The sequence below is a fragment of the Toxorhynchites rutilus genome, chromosome 2, assembly GCF_029784135.1.
Source record: "Toxorhynchites rutilus septentrionalis strain SRP chromosome 2, ASM2978413v1, whole genome shotgun sequence".
Classification (NCBI taxonomy): Eukaryota; Metazoa; Arthropoda; class Insecta; order Diptera; family Culicidae; genus Toxorhynchites; species Toxorhynchites rutilus.
The window spans coordinates 272,052,159-272,068,967 of record NC_073745.1 but is presented as its reverse complement, the minus strand read 5'-3'; the positions used below and the strand labels follow the sequence as shown (position 1 = coordinate 272,068,967).

Sequence of the window (16,809 nt, the reverse complement as noted above, 5' to 3'; positions counted from 1 at the left end):
CAACTGAATGTTGTAAAAATTTAAATTACCAATAAACCTCACAGAACCAGTCAACATGCTTGACGTCGTAATAAACTTCTCCACAAACGCATAGATTAACCCTTTGCAGTCATTTGTCTGCTCTCAGCCACCACAGCAAGGAATCATACTAAATACTTTATTCTACGATGTAATAGTTTACATTTTTTCTAAACGAATTTTAATGTGAACTTTTTCACAAATGTACATGGTGTTTCTAAGAATAATAGCTAACGGTACTCGATATTAACAAAATGTTATTAGCGTGGAAAGATAAGAGAATCTTTTTCAAGAGGAATTAATTCTGACAGCGAAGGGTTAATGCGAGGTTTACGAGGGTAATACGAGGTTTCTACGAGAAAGCAGCGCGCCTAAAGAACAGTGATTGTATGAGTCGGAATAAATTGCGAATTAGATCCCAGACATTTAACCTCGATTTAGGTTAACCATAGGAATAATCGGATGGAGCCACCGGCCCATTTCGAAAAATGGTACGCCGAGGGACTAATGAATCGAATTTCATTCCACACCCATCTTTGCTAGTGAGTCAGCCCTCTCGCTTCTCGGAATTAAGTAGTGTGAAAGGGCCCAGACTAATGTGATGCTGTAACAGCATCTGGATAAAGCACTCTACATTTCCAGTGTCTTCTAGAGCAAATATTATGACTGCTTGTACGGTCTCACTAGTGGCCCTATGTAATTTGGATTTTTTTTACCTCGGAACGCAACAAGATTGAGAATATTTTTTATTCATTTCCTGATCGATTTTAGCAACAATAAATTATGACACAGAACAAAAATTGAACAGTTGAATTCAATCATCAACTCCAAAGATGGACTCAGGGAACCGTGAAAAAACCTTCCGGGTGATAAAAGTTCCGAAACGAACGGTCTTGCAGGCACTAGTGCAAGTCAGAATAAAATCTTTATCGCCAAACTTCCGCACTGAACGGGAATTACAGCCGAAAACTTCCCGTCCTGTATGGCACAGCTGCATGGGATCATGGGATCATACCCAGAATACAGTTTCAACCAGGTGAAATGATTCTTCACGATTTCCACGTAAATGTGAATATAGTGATTATTTAAATTACTGCTCGTTAACGAAATGTAAACCAAATAAGCAGATCAGCTGATTGCTACAAAATCTGAAACGAAACGTGTGATATAGGTTGACATTATTCAACTTCAGTTGAATTCTATCAGCGTGTTGCGTTGAACTTGACCTGTTGAGATATTTACTCCCGCGATGATACATTACGTTGTGTTATTGTGTACTGCGACATCATCTAATGATCGAGTGTCTCTTATAAGCACACGCTTCCCGCGGATCATTTTGTGACACGCCGCATTTATTAGCGGTGGAAAGGCGCTACGTTACCAGTCTCGAATTTGTTAGGGCTGACTTTAGTTATACCTAAGGTCCCGACGAATTTGGTTCAGTTTACTCGAGATGTTTTCCAATCGGATAGTTTTACCGCTAGTAGTAGCACTGGCAACGTGTGCAACGGTAGCATCCGGAAGTGGCAGATTGATTCCGCCGTTATTCAAATTCGACAACTATGAGAAGTGTCGCCAGCAGAATTTTCCTGGAGTGTTTTGCTATGCTAAAGTGATATTCGAAACGGAAACGGATCCAATTGTAAGTTTGAAAAGTGTAGTTTTGTTCTGTCAGTCGTTGAGCGATGATATTGAAATCAACAGAAATCCAACCGAATAGTGTCCAATTTTCGGCACAATGTGCTGGATTGGGGCATCTGCGTACCGGAATGCGAACGGGAGCTTGCCACACTGAGCGAGAAGGATCGTCAACGGTTGTATCAGCCGAAATTTGCCATCAATTATACGGTGAGTATGGTTAATTTCAACATATTTTGTGGTTTCTGCATTCTTGATTATAAGGTGTGTCGTAACTGCACATGTTGATGCTTATCACAAGCATTTATCTACATGCGATTTTCGAGAGTACAGTGGTAGACATTCGTTCAGCCGCACCCCATTTTTCCACAATATTTTTAAAAATAAGTCAATTCTTTGTACAGTTTTGTTCATAAAAGACTATTATTGTTTATTTTCATCGAATTCATTCTAAAAAAAAAAGTATAAATACACTTTTTGTTTTCTAAGTAATTCAAATATGTGGAATCAGGGTGGACATTCGTTTAGCCGCATCCTAAAATTTCAATAAAAGAAAATTTGTGCGGCAAATTTCGAGTCCAATCGGTAGCTAATATTTAGTATGTCCACCTCAATTTCCTTCATTTCACTTTGAAAACTCGATTTGGCATCGAGTCAGACAGCTTTTAAAGTGTTGCCATATTGATTATAGCTAACACTCCTGAATTACTGCCTTGAGACTGGAAATGTTGTCAAATTGTTATCCGTTTGCATAGACCATCTCGGTCAAGATTCTCCATAGGTTCTCTATGGGAATGCAATCGACTGCAAGCAGGCGGAATGTCCTTCTCGGCAAACCATGCTTTCGATTGCTTGGAAATGTAGATCTATGCATAATCCTGCTGAAAAAACAACATCCTCGGTAGCGATATTCTCAATATGGTCAATCAAAACGTCCTCCAGTAATTGAAGATACTTTTCGGAGTTCATTCGGGTGAAAATGAAACAAATGGGAAGCTTGCTGTGATAGGAAACGGGTCCCCACACTGTCCAACTTCCGCCCCCAAAGTTTCGCTTCGATCTCACGACATGCCGTTGACTTAAATTGTACCAATAGCAACAGTAACAGTCCGGACCATCCAAATTGAAATTTTTTTCGCCGGAAAATACAACATTTATTCATTCTAGTTTCCATTCCATGGATTGCCAGGCGAAAATTAAATGGTTCTGCTTATGGGTGGCGGTCAGATTCGGCTTCCCTTGAAGTTTCTTCCACATGATGTTTGGTGACTTATTCAAGATGCGCGCAATATGCCTCTTCGTTACTGGAACAACCAATTCTGCCTTAATGTGTGAGCAGGACATCGTTTCCTGGTTGCTTCGTGTTTTATTCGACCTTTAAGACGCAAAGTAACTTTGGTGTTCCCATTTGTTGGTCGTTATATCCCATATTTCTGGCACTATTTGAGTAAATTCAGTACCACTTTCTCAGATCGACAGACTAGCGAGCGACTAGAAAACTTTTGTTCACTGAATATCTTTATTATTTCCCGCCCCTCTTCCGTCAATAGAATACGCAGATACAAGCTTAGTGATTATGCGAAAACTCGATTTTTATGTCCTGCGGCTAAACGTATGCCTCGGAAAAACGACGTTTGAATGTTTATATCCACCGATGTCGCCTTGTGTGTGTGTGAGATTGTGACGCACGTCCTTTGAATAAAATTGACTTAAATATACTACCACTACAGTAAATAAGTATCCCGATAAAAAGAACATTCCTGGTTGTTTTGTAAGTGCTTCAAGTTTTTTTTCAAGTGCGGCTAAACAAATGTCTATCACTGTATTAAACTTCAAGGTCCTCAAGAACTATAATATTGTGTTGAGAATACATAAATCCATTATTTTATAATTGCCATATAATTATAATTTTAAACTTGAATTATGAGCATAATCAGAATGAGCCAATTTGATTATCGTTTGAACGATAGAATTTTGAAGATAGTTCCATTATACCTCTCATTTTCCGTATTTACCTCTATTAGTGAAAAAGCACTGAGACAGTAGATTTTCGCAAACCTCTCTCGAGGTGAATTTTACACCATGCTCAACCTGCATGGTGTAAAATTTGAAACCAATTTTTGAAAACTACCTTTTTGTCCGAATGTGCCCTTTATGGAGCAGTTTCGGAAAACGCAAAAAACTTAGCTAGCCTAATGAAAATTTTGTCTCTATCAACAATTTTTTTCCGTTTCCTCCTATTTCCAGCATTTTCTGCATTCTTCTGTTTACCAGTATTTTCTTGAATGTTTTGCAGCATTGTTGTATTACCTGATGAGTTAGTTGCTACTTCCGCTCCGATCATTTGAGCATTCAAAATCCTTGTCTGAAAAAAAAAAGTTTCTTGAGAATGGATAGTAATCTGTAATTTTGAATCCAGTTGGGATATAACTCGAGGTGAAAGAATCAGTGTAGGCCCGTGCCGTAGTTTTTCAATAGCCAATCGTTCTGGGAAACTGAGAGCTTTTGCTTGAAAGGCCTAATAACTGAAGCATCCAGCGGCTGTAAGCGATGAGTGCAATGAGGTGGAAAGGATACATGAATTATGCCATTTTCTCGGCAATATTTAATTGTTTGTTTACTGTTTATTTTTCATATTGATTGTTTCCAAAGTGCAATGGCTTTTGTGATTGTCGAGCAATAGCAAAACTGATTCGTTTACGCTGCTTTTTGCTACCTTTTTCAAATGTTCCAGAACATCGAGAAATAGTTTTCTCGTCATTCACCCACTAGTTGTACAATACAAATGAAACACAACGCATAACTCGAGAATTAATCAAGCAAATTAAACCAAATTTGGCATGTGGAGGTTTTGGGGTGCAATAAATGTTTTTTACGGTGGTTGGACACTCCACCTCCCTCTTCACCCGCTCTCTCTCAATAATTAACCAAGCAAATGAAACGAAATTTGGCATGTGGATGGTTTCGGGTGCAATAAATGATTCTATGGTAGTTCGACACTCCTCCTCCTCTCTAAAGGGGGCTTCCAAACAAGTGAAACACAAATTTCTGTATAACTCGAAAACTAATCAAGAAAATGGAGCCAAATTTTGGCATGCGGAGCTTTTAGGGGACACGAAATGTTTTTATCGAGAATAGACACTCCTTCCTTCTCATTAAGGGGGGAGGGGGGTGGTGTAAGTGTGGATTGCCATATAAATGAAGCATACATTTCTGCATAATTCAAGAACTAATCAAACAAACGGAACCAAATTTGGCATGTGGAGGTTTTAGGGGGCAAGAAACATTTGTAAGGTGGTTCAACACTTCTCCCACCTTTTCAAGGGGGGGCTGCCATAGAAATGAAACACAAATTTCTGCATAACTCGAGATCTAATGAAGCAAATGAACCAAATTTGGCATATGAAGGTTTTTGGGAGCAATTAATGTTTTTATGGTGGTTTGACACTCCTTTCCCTTCTCTAAAGAGGGGGGGGGGGAAGTTGCTGAAAAACTCGAGAACTAATTAAACAAATGAAATCAAACTTAGCATATAGAGGTTTTATGGATCGATAAACGTTTCTATGGTAGTTCGACACTCCTCCCCCCACTCTAAAGGGGGCTTCCAAACAAATGAAACACAAATTTCTGCATAACTCGAGAACTAATCAAGCAAACTGAGCCATATTTGGTATGTGGAGGTTTTAGGGGGTATGAAAGGTTTCTATGGTGGTTCGACACACCTATCCCTCTCTAAGGGGAAGGGGTCTGCCATACAGATGAAACACAAACTTCTGCATAACTCGAGAACTAATCAAGCTGATGGAGCCAAATTTGGGATGTGAGGGTTTTTGGGTACGATAAATGCTTCTATGATGGTATGAAACTCTTCCCTCCTCTGGAATAGAGAGGGGGTCTCATAAAAATATTACACATATTTCAACCAAACATATCCCAACAAAACATGACAATTGAAAATTTTCGGAAAGCTCTGAAGGAAAATGGGAAAATTTAAATAATTGAATTCCCAATTCCCTACAATTACATAGTGACAAGCGTTGTTAGTCCATTTTATGTTTGTGCTAACGAAATTGATCTTTGATCGAAAGTGGAAATGGATTTTAATGTGATAAAAGGCACTCCTATATCTTCTTCTATCTACACAAATAAAAATGGATCGCCGAATGTGTTAATAAGAGCAAAACTCGAGAAAGGAATTGTCCGATTTAGGGCTGTCTTTATTCTATCATATTTTTTGTATCAAAAATTTATTCCATGTAACGGAGAAACATGTTATTTGCATGTGGATGAAAAATCTTGCACGAGAATTGTGTCTGAAAATAATCTGATATTGTACTGAAGTTTTATAGTAAAAAATAATTTTAAAAGGTACATTAGAAGAACAATCAATAAACAGTTCTGCGCTTGGACCCATGAACGTGCGCTTAGTAAGAAAACGTGGATGTGATAACGAAAAATAAATTTTGGGCGGGACGAAGTTTGCCGGGTTAGCTAAAATGTATATAAAACAACTAAATCGTGGGGCAACCGTCGGTTGAGACAACGATACCTCATATCCATATCCCTAACCTGACCAGTCCCACAAAAAATTGTCGAGCTTGTGAGCGCTTTGGGTCACCCCTAAATCATGTCTGATTGATTGCTGATACTATAAGGCGTTCAAATTGCGTTATTTTATTATGTTTGTTTAACGATTTTCTTCAAAGAGAAAAAGAGATTATAATCATCCATCTCTGATCATGGTTTGTCCGGTTTTAGAAATCACCATTTTTGAATGGAAAAAATCGATTTTTCAAGTAGATGTTGCATTTCTCATTGCTTGAGTTTACTGTAATCATATTGATCTATTCATAATTTAGGCTTTTTTCAGAATATTGCCTTTTCTTGGGCCTTCAAAACCTTTGAATACCTTTAAAATGGTGAACAGCACTCAACACAGACGGCTTTGTTATGAATGGCACGCCATTGAACTACGTTTTACGAGTTGGTAAAGCGTCAAAGATAATAATGGGTTTTCAGGTAGAATGAACACCTTTAAAATAGAAATCATGAATGCAAATTAACTTCTCCGTACCAAATAAGTGTTCAATATGAATGGAAAACTTTGCTTTATTCTAGTGGTAAAAAAATCTCTTATAAAAATTGTATCTGATGATAATTTTATATAAGTTTTAGTGGAAAACTAATTTCGTACTAAGATGTCGAAACTGTACCGTTGTCATGGCGGATACACCGTGAAGTGGAAACAAGTGGCCTGATTCTCGAATACACTTCGAATACACTTCACGGTGGAAACGAGATGAAACGTATGTTGTATCTTCCGCCCTTCTATTATCTGTGAATCGCGCTTCGATGCAACGTGATTTTCCGAGCGGCACGTGAATGGGCACAGGAACAATATTCCCAGAAGTCATTCCATGCAAGCTTACTCTAGACTTGAATGGAGTAGAGAAATGCTGCTTATGCTGCATTAGAAAGCATATACGAGTAAAATCGACCTCTTTTATTGGTCACTTATTTTACTATTTGCATTATATATATCGCAGATAAAAAAAATAATTGTATTAATTATTAATATAATATAATTGTATTCGGAATCAATATCCATCCTTCATTCAAAATATTTCACTTTTTCCACCCGAAACTTTAAAATAGGCCCGTATATTAAAAGTTTAGACGTATCCCCTCGCAAAAAAAAAGACATATAATGCGTTGAAAGGAGATAAAAGAGCAATATTTAAACACAACGAGATTCTAGAGCATTTACGAGAAACAAGGTCAAACGAATACCGTGTCATTTTTTGCATATAAATATGAATGTTATAACTCAAGGCTAAAACTAACCGAGCAAACGTAATGCACCAGGCAAACGTATGCCGGCCGTCCTATATTTCACCTGGGTCACCTGGGCGGCTTAGAGCCGCCTCGTTTTCTTATAATCGTTAGATGAGGACTTCGTCCCCATTACGTTGACCTTAGAATAAATTTCATTACGACAATATAAATTCATGATAATAATTGCGACACCGCACGTTAATACATAAGTGGCATATTTTTTCTTACCAATTCTTTTCACATTTTCAAGGCATTTATGCTTTATAATTTCCATTTTAAAATTAACTGCTTGATTATCTAAATTTCCATAGCCAGTGTTCATTTTTAAATAATCTCTTAACCTTAAAGGGCAATACGGTAAAGAAAAGTAGACATGTCAATTGTGCCTACAATAATTTCTAAAAAAGACACAGCGAAGTCTTCAGCATCATTTCAAATTTCCTCATTATCTTTTTTTCATTTTACTTCGTATTTTTGTTGCTCTCTCATGTTGTTTCGGTTTAATCTTATTTATGAACAGGAGATTCGACAAAACTCATAATCTGATTTGTCGGAATTTTTCCGTCTCTATACGGGTAAACGTTCAGATAAATTCTGTCGTATTCTGGTATTTTACACATTCGGGTTAATGTTGCATTCGGGTGAATATCGCATTCGGGTAAATGTTCACTCTGGCGTATGTTACCTTCGGGTATATTAGGCTGTCAAAAAAGTCCTGCGGTATTTTTTTTGAATTTTCATTTGTTCATAAAATTAGTTACAATCATCTGTTTTAAGTCAAATATAGACGGCGCCAGTGGTTGTATGGTTAGCGTAACAGCCTCACAATCCGATCGGCCTGGGTTCAATCCCAGCTGGCGTCGTTGGGATTTTCTGAGGCGAAAAATCTCTGGTTACGTCTTCCTTCGGAGCGGAAGTAAAAGAAGTTGGCCCGGCTCATGAGTTGTTGAGTCTGATAGGTAGGAACAGGTGGAGTCGCCTCCCTGATGTCGGTGATTGGCACTAAAGTGGCGGAAATAGGCCGACGAAAAATAAGCGAAGATAAAAAAAAAAAGTCAAATATGCGCCGTTTTGTTCGATGACTTGTTCCCAACGACATGCCAACTTCATAATACCTCTGTTATAGAAGCTCGCTTCCTTATTGGCAAAAAACTCGGATAGCCAATTTTCACAGGCCTCTTTTGTGGCTAACTTCTGACTACCTAGCTCGTTCGCCATGGACAAAAAAACAGGTGGTAGTCACTTGGTGCAAGGTCCGGACTATACGGCGGATGCAAAAGAACCTCCCATCCGAGCTCCAGGAGCTTCTGGCGCGTCACCAAAGAAGTGTGTGACCTGGCGTTGTCCTGATGGAAGACAATGCGGCCTCTGTTTATCAAAGATGGCCTCTTCTTCATGAATGCTACCTTCAAGCGGTCCAGTTGTTGGCAGTACAGGTCCGAATTGAGCGTTTGGCCATAGGGAAGCAGCTCATAATAGATTATTCCTTGACAATTCCACCAAACACACAGCAGAACCTTCCTGGCCGTTAATGAGGGCTTGGCCACCGTCTGAGCCGCTTCAGCGGGCTTCGACCACGACCGTTTGCGGTTCACGTTGTCGTAAGTGACCCACTTCTCATCGCCAGTCACCATCCGCTTCAGAAACGGGTCGATTTTGTTGCAATACGATACGGTCAAAGATGTTTTTTTTGCGTCAACGTGTGTGGCACCCATACATCGAGCTTCTTTGTGAATCCAAGCTTCTTCAAATGGTTAATAACGGTTTGATGACTTATCCCCAGCTCTTGGCCGATGCTACGGCTGCTACTATGCCGGTCTTTCTCGGCTAATTCAGCGATTTTGTCGCAATTTTCGACGACAGGCCTTCCAGAGCGTGGCGCATCTTCGACGACCTCTACACCAGAACGAAAACGTTGAAACCATCGTTGTGCGGTGGAAATGGAAACTGTATCGGGTCCATAAACTGCAAAAATTTTATTGGCAGCTTGAGATGCATTTTTGCCTTTGTCATAGTAGTACTGTAAAATATGTCGGATTTTCTCTTTATTTTGCTCCATATTTGCGACACTATAACTCACGAACGACTAAACTAAACAAAACACTGTCAAGGACTATATTATAGCGCGCAAAAATACCTTTCCAACAAGCTATAGTATGACTTGATACAATGAATACAACTAGAACTACGCTCTTACAACGACACCTCGCGGAAACACCGCAGGACTTGTTTGACAGCCTAATATAAAGGGTGTGCCACATCAAATTGCATCACGGAAAAAACGCTGTAGAAATTTAATTTTTAGGAATTATATCTTCAGCTTTCGCTTATATTCAGATAAGAGTGTATAGATCACGTTGGCCATGCTTCACTGTCAATTTTTCGTAAATTTGGAAAAATGTCGTCGAACGAAAAAGAGCGTCGTGAATTAATCCTGTGCACTCATTTCGAGAATCCGGAGTTGTCACATCGGGACATCGGTAAGATGCTGGGAATCGTCCAATCCACGGTCAGCAGAGTATTAAAACTATACTTCGAGAACCTAACCATCGACCGGAAGGTGAAGAACGGCAAAAATGGATGCTCCGTCAGTGAAAAAGATCACAAGCGCGTAGTTAAGCAGTTTAGACGTGATCCGAGAAGTTCGGTCCGGGATGTCGCCAATAAGCTGAATTTGTCAAGTTAATTCGTCCAGCGGACCAAGCAGCGGGAGGGCCTGCGTACATACAAGGTTCAGAAGGCTCCTAACCGCGACGAAAGGAAAAACATGGTGGGGAAGACGCGAGCCCGGAAGCTGTACACCGAAATGCTGACGAAGCCGCATTGCCTGGTAATGGACGACGAAACCTACGTCAAAGCGGACTTTCGTCAGCTGCCGGGCCTGTTGTTCTTCTCCGCAGAGGACAAATTCAGCGTTCCGGAGGAGATTCGCAAGCAGAAACTATCCAAGTTTGCCAAAAAGTACATGGTGTGGCAAGCGATCTGCTCTTGCGGAAAGCGGAGCGCCCCCTTCGTGATGACCGGCACGGTAAACGGGCAGGTTTACCTTAAGGAGTGCCTACAGAAGCGCTTACTACCACTATTGAAGCAGCACGAGGGCCCGACCATCTTCTGGCCGGATCTCGCTTCGTGCCACTATTCAAAGGACGTGTTACGAAGGTACGAAGGTACGAAGGTACGAAGCCAACGGGGTCACCTTCGTGCCAAAGGAAATGAACCCGCCCAACGCGCCGGAGCTTCGCCCAATAGAGAAATATTGGGCGATTATGAAGCAGGCCCTCCGGAAGAACCCAAAAGTTGTCAAATCGGAGGCGGACTTCCAGAGAAAATGGATTTCTGTTCAAAAAAACTACAACCTGACGTTGTACAGAACCTTATGGACGGGGTAAAGAGGAAGGTGTGAGCATACGGGCTTGGGCTCGAAGTATGAATAAAAAGAAAATGCCAAAAGTTGTTTAATAGTTTTTATTTTACTGTCTAAAATTTTCAAAAGGATCGGTCTACTGGGCGAATTTCTACAGCGTTTTTTCCGTGATGAAATTTGATGTGACACACCCTTTATAGGGTTGGGGAAGAAGAAATGTCGTATTTCTGATCGAAAATTGACGCTTTATTTAACATACTTAAAATTATCCAATTTAAGTCAAATATGCGCCGTATTGTTCGCAAACTTGTTGCCATTTAGAAGGCAACTTCATTATCCTCCCCTTATAAAACCCCCCTCCTTATTGAGTTGAGGGTCTGGCCATAGTTGAGCAGCTCATAGTGGATGATTCCTTTCCAATCCCACCAAACACACAGAAAAACCTTCCTGGCCATCAATCCGGGCTTGGCGATGGTTTGGGCCGGCTCACCACGCTTCGACCACGACTTTTTTCGCTGCAGGTTGTCGTACATGATCCTCTTTTCATCACCAGTCACCATCTTCTTCAAAAATGGGTCGAGTTCGTTCCGTTTCAGCAGTGCATCGCAGGCGTTGATTCGGTCTAAAAGATTTTTTTATGTCAACTCGTGTGATACCCATACATCCAGCTTTTTTGGAATCCAATCTTCTGCAAATGCAAATGGTTCCAAACGGTTTTATGGTCTATACCCAGTCCCTGGCCAATCGTACTCACATGCTGGTCTACTTGGTTGATTTCGACGATTTTATCGGTTTCCACGACGCTTGGCCTACCAGTACGGGGTGTATCTTCGACAGCCACTACACCAGAACGAAATCGATCAGACCAACGCTGTGCTGTGCGAATCGTTACAGTATCGGGTCCATAAAGTACACGAACTTTTTCGGTGGCCTTCGTTGCAGTTTTACCAGTTTTACCTTTACGTAAAATATGTCGAATCGGAGGAACACAGGTTTGCTTGCGAGAGACCGCCGCTTTCGGCGGTAGATCGGCGGCCAACTCGAATTGCGTCACCTGGCCGGCTTGGAACCGCCTCGTTTTCTTCTACTCGTTAGATGAGGACTTTGTCCCCATTACGTTGACCTTAGAATAAATTTCATTACGACAATATAAATTCATGGTAATAATTGCGTTGCGGTGTCGTTAATACATGAGTGGCATTTTTTTTCTTACCAATTTTTTTCACATTTTCAAGGCATTTTTTTAATTCTCTATTATAGTGACTTTCAACACATTTCGGCTGGTTTGTCACTTTTACTTCCATTTTTGGAAGAATGTCGGGAGTGAGAATTGAACTCGTGATCTCTGCGTGAGAGGTATGGATGTTACCACTACGTTTCAAGGCATTTATATTTTATAATTTTCATTTTGAAATTACCTGCTTAATTTTCTAAATTTCCATAGCCAGTGTTCATTTTTAAATGATCTCTTAACCTTTAAGGGCCATTCCGAAAGAAAAGTAGACATGTTAATTGTGCCTTCAATAATTTATAAAAATGACACAGCGAAGTCTCCAGGAATTTTTCCTTCTTCATTCGGGTAAACGTTACAATCGATTACATTTTCCATTCAGATAAATGTCGTATTCTGATATTTTACACATTCGGGTGAATATCGCATTCGGGTAAATGTTCATTCTGGTGAATATTGCCTTCGGGTATTTGTTACTTTCGGTTGATTGTCATTCGAATATATATTACATTCGGGTAAATGAGCTTTGGGTAAATGTGTTTCTGGTGAAAGGTATTCGGGTAAATGTGACACAAACAAATTTCGTTGCCGTTCATATGAATCCCCCAAACTTGTGAGGATTACTTGAATATATATGTGGAAGTTTCATCATAAACACTCCCCATATCAACGCACGATTGACATAAGGCATCAATCATCAAATGTACCCCACAGCCATCAAAGCTAATCATTATATTTTCTTTGCAAAATCCACTCGAAAAGTATGCTTTCCCTTCGGAATCATGGCCAGCGGACGCAGAACGCCTGAGTCATCGGTACAGCCGCTTGTTGAACGTTTGTATTAACAAGCGTTTAGAGCGTAATTACAATGTCGCCCCAAACGCATACTCCGAGATCGAATACTGCACCTCCAATGAACTTCCAGGGGTGGAAAAGGGTTCAGGTACGTCATTGCTCAGATTGCACGCGAATGCTCGGCAAGAGTTGTTTGTTTGGCTTTCTTTTTTCAGACTGGTTAAAGATCACATTTGGAATAATAGTGTTGACGTTGATTGGAGCCCTTCTGGGCGCCAACGCGATTGATTGGCTTGGAAAAGATCACTGGAAAGGTAACACTTTTGGGGCAAAGTTCACTGTTGTGAATGAAATGTGTAATGTGTTTTATTGCTTATTCAGAACACATTATCGTGACATCGTTTTCTGTTCAGCGAAACTGGAGGCAATTGAGGAAACAACCTGATTCTCAAGTATATCGTGACTTCGGATATATTGATGGATTACGAGTGCTCATTAGTACCTACGTATTGATTGTACATTGTTTAGTAGTATGCGCTTTAATTCCGTTGGAAAACCCTGAAGTTGTTGAAATGGTAAGTTTGTTAGAATTTTGTTATTTCGAATAAACAATCCTCAACCATTCTTCCAGTTGCTGCTAAATCCGCTAGTTTTGAATTTCGCATCTGCGGCGCCATTTAGTGTGCAGACCTTTTTCGTCATCAGCTCTCTGCTGCTGAGTGTCAGCTTCTTCAAGGACATACAACGCAAGCCTCAGCTCGAAAACGGCTATTTCCGTTCGAAGATCATCAACCGGCTGATTCGCATCACACCAGTTTACTACTTCTTCCTCCTTTTTTCGGTCCTGGGCACTGCTGGAGTTCCTGGATTGGAACTGGGACGCTACGGATACAAGTCTCTAGTTCTGGAACAGGAATTTTGTAGGAGGAATTGGTGGAGGAACGTCTTGTTCGTGAATAATTTGCCACTCAATGAGGAACGTTGTTTCCTTCACGGGTGGTACCTTGGAGCAGATCTGCAACTTTTCACCATAGCCTTGTTACTGTTGGCTATCCTGTGGAAGTATCCCGGGATCTCGAAACCATTGCTATCGATAGTTACAGCATTATCAATGATTCTTTCAGCAAGTTTGGTGCACTTCATGCAGCTGGAATCCTCGATACCGATTAGATTAAGGTAGGTTTGTTTTATTCAACTGGTCAAATTTAAAGTCGTTATTTTGTTATGTTCCTTTCAATAAATGTATGGAATAACTTGGATTTTTTTAGTGATGTTCAATTATTATTGGTAAATACAAAATGGTTCACAAATATCTACACACCGGGGTACACAAACGCCAACGCTTGCATCGCTGGAATAATCATTGGATATTTGTATCACCAGACGAGGCACGGCAATCTGAATCTCGACCACTCGAAGGTGGGTCTTATTTATTATTTAAAAAACATCATAATTATTTTTTTTATTCATTGTAGTTTTATAACCTGGTGAAGAAACTGTCCATTCCTGTAATGATTTTTGGCTTGTTACCAGTCTATTCGTTTTATCAATATGAAATTAGTCGCCCGTCTTGGTGGACCACTCTGCACTTTGTGATCTATAACAACTGCAGTATCTTGCTGGCAAGTGTATGCTTCATAGAAAACTTCAGAAAACCACCAGGTATGTTACAATGATGAAATGATGGAACTCAGATTGATCAGCTTATTGTTATGAATGTGTTTGCACATCGTTTCAGGCGTAATACGGAGAGTTCTTAGCTCCCAGTTGATGACTAGTTTGGGGAAGCTATCCTTCAGCGTATACATTGTACATGTTCCTGTGCTAAGGGTGCTGTTGAACTATTTGGATGAAATGCCGGAGGTGTCACTGCAAAGTATGACTTTACTATTTCTTGTTCTAGTCATTGTTTCGTATTTAGTCGGGGTTGTTGTATACTTTTGCATTGAGCAACCGTGTAGTTTAATTCTAAATGAATGGTCTTCTAGACAACGGAAGGATAAAGTAGAATAGTAAAGCTTCTAATAAATTTGTACAAACATTTTATTTCTTTTTTATTTGTTGTTTAATTTGTCCGAATCGCTTCTCGTAGTGCTGCACCCTAGCGATATGTTCTACAATGTAATATCTGTAACAATTCTAAGATATCACCGAATGCACGGGTTGGGAAATTGGAATTCTTCCGTTCTGTCATCGGGCGATGAGGACAATCTGAGGCTGACAAACTTTGCTGCGTTTGTACCTTTCCGTGACCAAATATCGACTCTGATCACTCTCTCGTCGCATAGAGAGGCATAGAGAGAACTACATGTTTCAAAATTCAGTTATTGAGGGGATAGCAGTGAAGTACGCTAGAAAGCTGGATCTACGGATCGCAGAACAGTAGGAGGAGCAAGTAAAAGATTTGGAAAGGCTGTGAAATTGTGAATATTCATGGTGCTTTTAGGAATGATTGCGAGATAGGTGATAGGTCGTCGTATTTCAGAGAGCTAAAGTCGAGAAAAATGAGGTCAGGTACAGGAAGGCCCGAGCTGTCGAAAATAGACTCCATCATCGGAAGAAGCCTGAGCCAGTGCAGTTTGGTTAGAAACGACGTACGGAACTTCTATAGAACACTGAGAAGCGTTAAAAGTAGTTGAGGGCTTAGAATGAAAGGGGTGTAAGTGATTTGATCGATTTCTCTACATCGACTCGTTCTTTTGGTCATAACTTTGCTGCAGTCTTCCATGTTTCACAAAAAACACTGCGTCTGGAATAAACATGTCCACGCTGCTGTTCACAGTTTTGTGTTTGAGTACAAACATGATTTTTTCGTACCTATGTTTGAAAATGTGACATGTTTGTATTCGTAATATGTTTGGACATACGATGTTTAATCCCAATGTTTCACATGATGTTCGAACATGGTGTACAGTTTCTCTTGCATTTTCACCCCAAGCACCGGCAGTGCGTAGAGTAGAAGAAGCGAATCGGACACCACACCACCACCACTCAACGCGTGGTGTGTTGGTATGTTGACATGGAAAAAATGCTTTCCTTTCATGACAATGGGTGCTTCATCAAAAATATTGGGCAAATAAAATAAACCTCTTTTTCTGTTCTGAACAAAATAAACATCGATTGATATGAGAGTTTTTCACATTTGATATCATTATTTAGTGCACGCATCAATTGATATATTGAATTCATGTAACATTCGCTATTATTAGCTATTTGAACAAGTACTCAAATTGAATTATTCAGCAGTGACATGTTAGGCGTGACGCTAACCACTCGACCATGGGAGCAACAATTTTGGCTGGATCTTTGAAAACAAATGGCCAATACTGCTTGTTCGCGACGGTCGCGACCCGAGCTATAAAACGAGCGGAGAAGAGGAGAAGAAAGGATGATGCAATCGCATGCACACATAGCATATGTAGTGCAGTGTAAGTGTAGCTTTTAGTTTTTTCCTTCATTCAGTTTGTGATAACATCGAGAGATCAATGGTGTGTTTTAGCCGCTGAAATTTCTCTGCTGGTTCTGCTGTGTGCCGCTGAGGGTTGCACCTAAAACTAATTTTTGGGTATTTATTTTTTGGTCAGCATTTGTACGACGTCGCCCGCTATGCAGTCGGCTCCCCAGACTTTAATTGCCAACATGCACGCAAAAAAAATAGAAAGCTTCTTTCTATTCAGAGAATGTTTTCTTTGAACGAAACCAAAGATTATTTAATCAGACTTGTAAAATGTGCATGAACGATCTATAAACTTTTACTTAGTCGCGGCAATACATACACACACTCTTTACAGATACACGGGCCGAAGGTTGTGCAGTCCACTGATGATTCAACAAGAGCCAAAGGTTGTACCGCTCATGACAACTCTACACGAGCTGATCATTGCGCCGGCTAGTGATCATTCTATCCTGGATTCCTCGAGTCGAAAAA

At 40.2% G+C, this 16,809-nt stretch overlaps 1 protein-coding gene across 1 annotated transcript; it reads left to right on the top strand.

The window, feature by feature from the left end:
• Positions 1-1,369: 1,369 nt before the first annotated feature.
• Positions 1,370-14,927, top strand: LOC129769905 (O-acyltransferase like protein-like). The gene is made up of 9 exons (XM_055772441.1): positions 1,370-1,660; positions 1,723-1,866; positions 12,849-13,029; positions 13,097-13,195; positions 13,263-13,456; positions 13,513-14,057; positions 14,150-14,300; positions 14,357-14,543; positions 14,620-14,927. Exons 1-9 carry the CDS (start codon positions 1,472-1,474, stop codon positions 14,892-14,894), a joined length of 1,965 nt encoding a protein of 654 aa, XP_055628416.1. The 5' UTR covers positions 1,370-1,471; the 3' UTR covers positions 14,895-14,927.
• Positions 14,928-16,809: the final 1,882 nt, after the last annotated feature.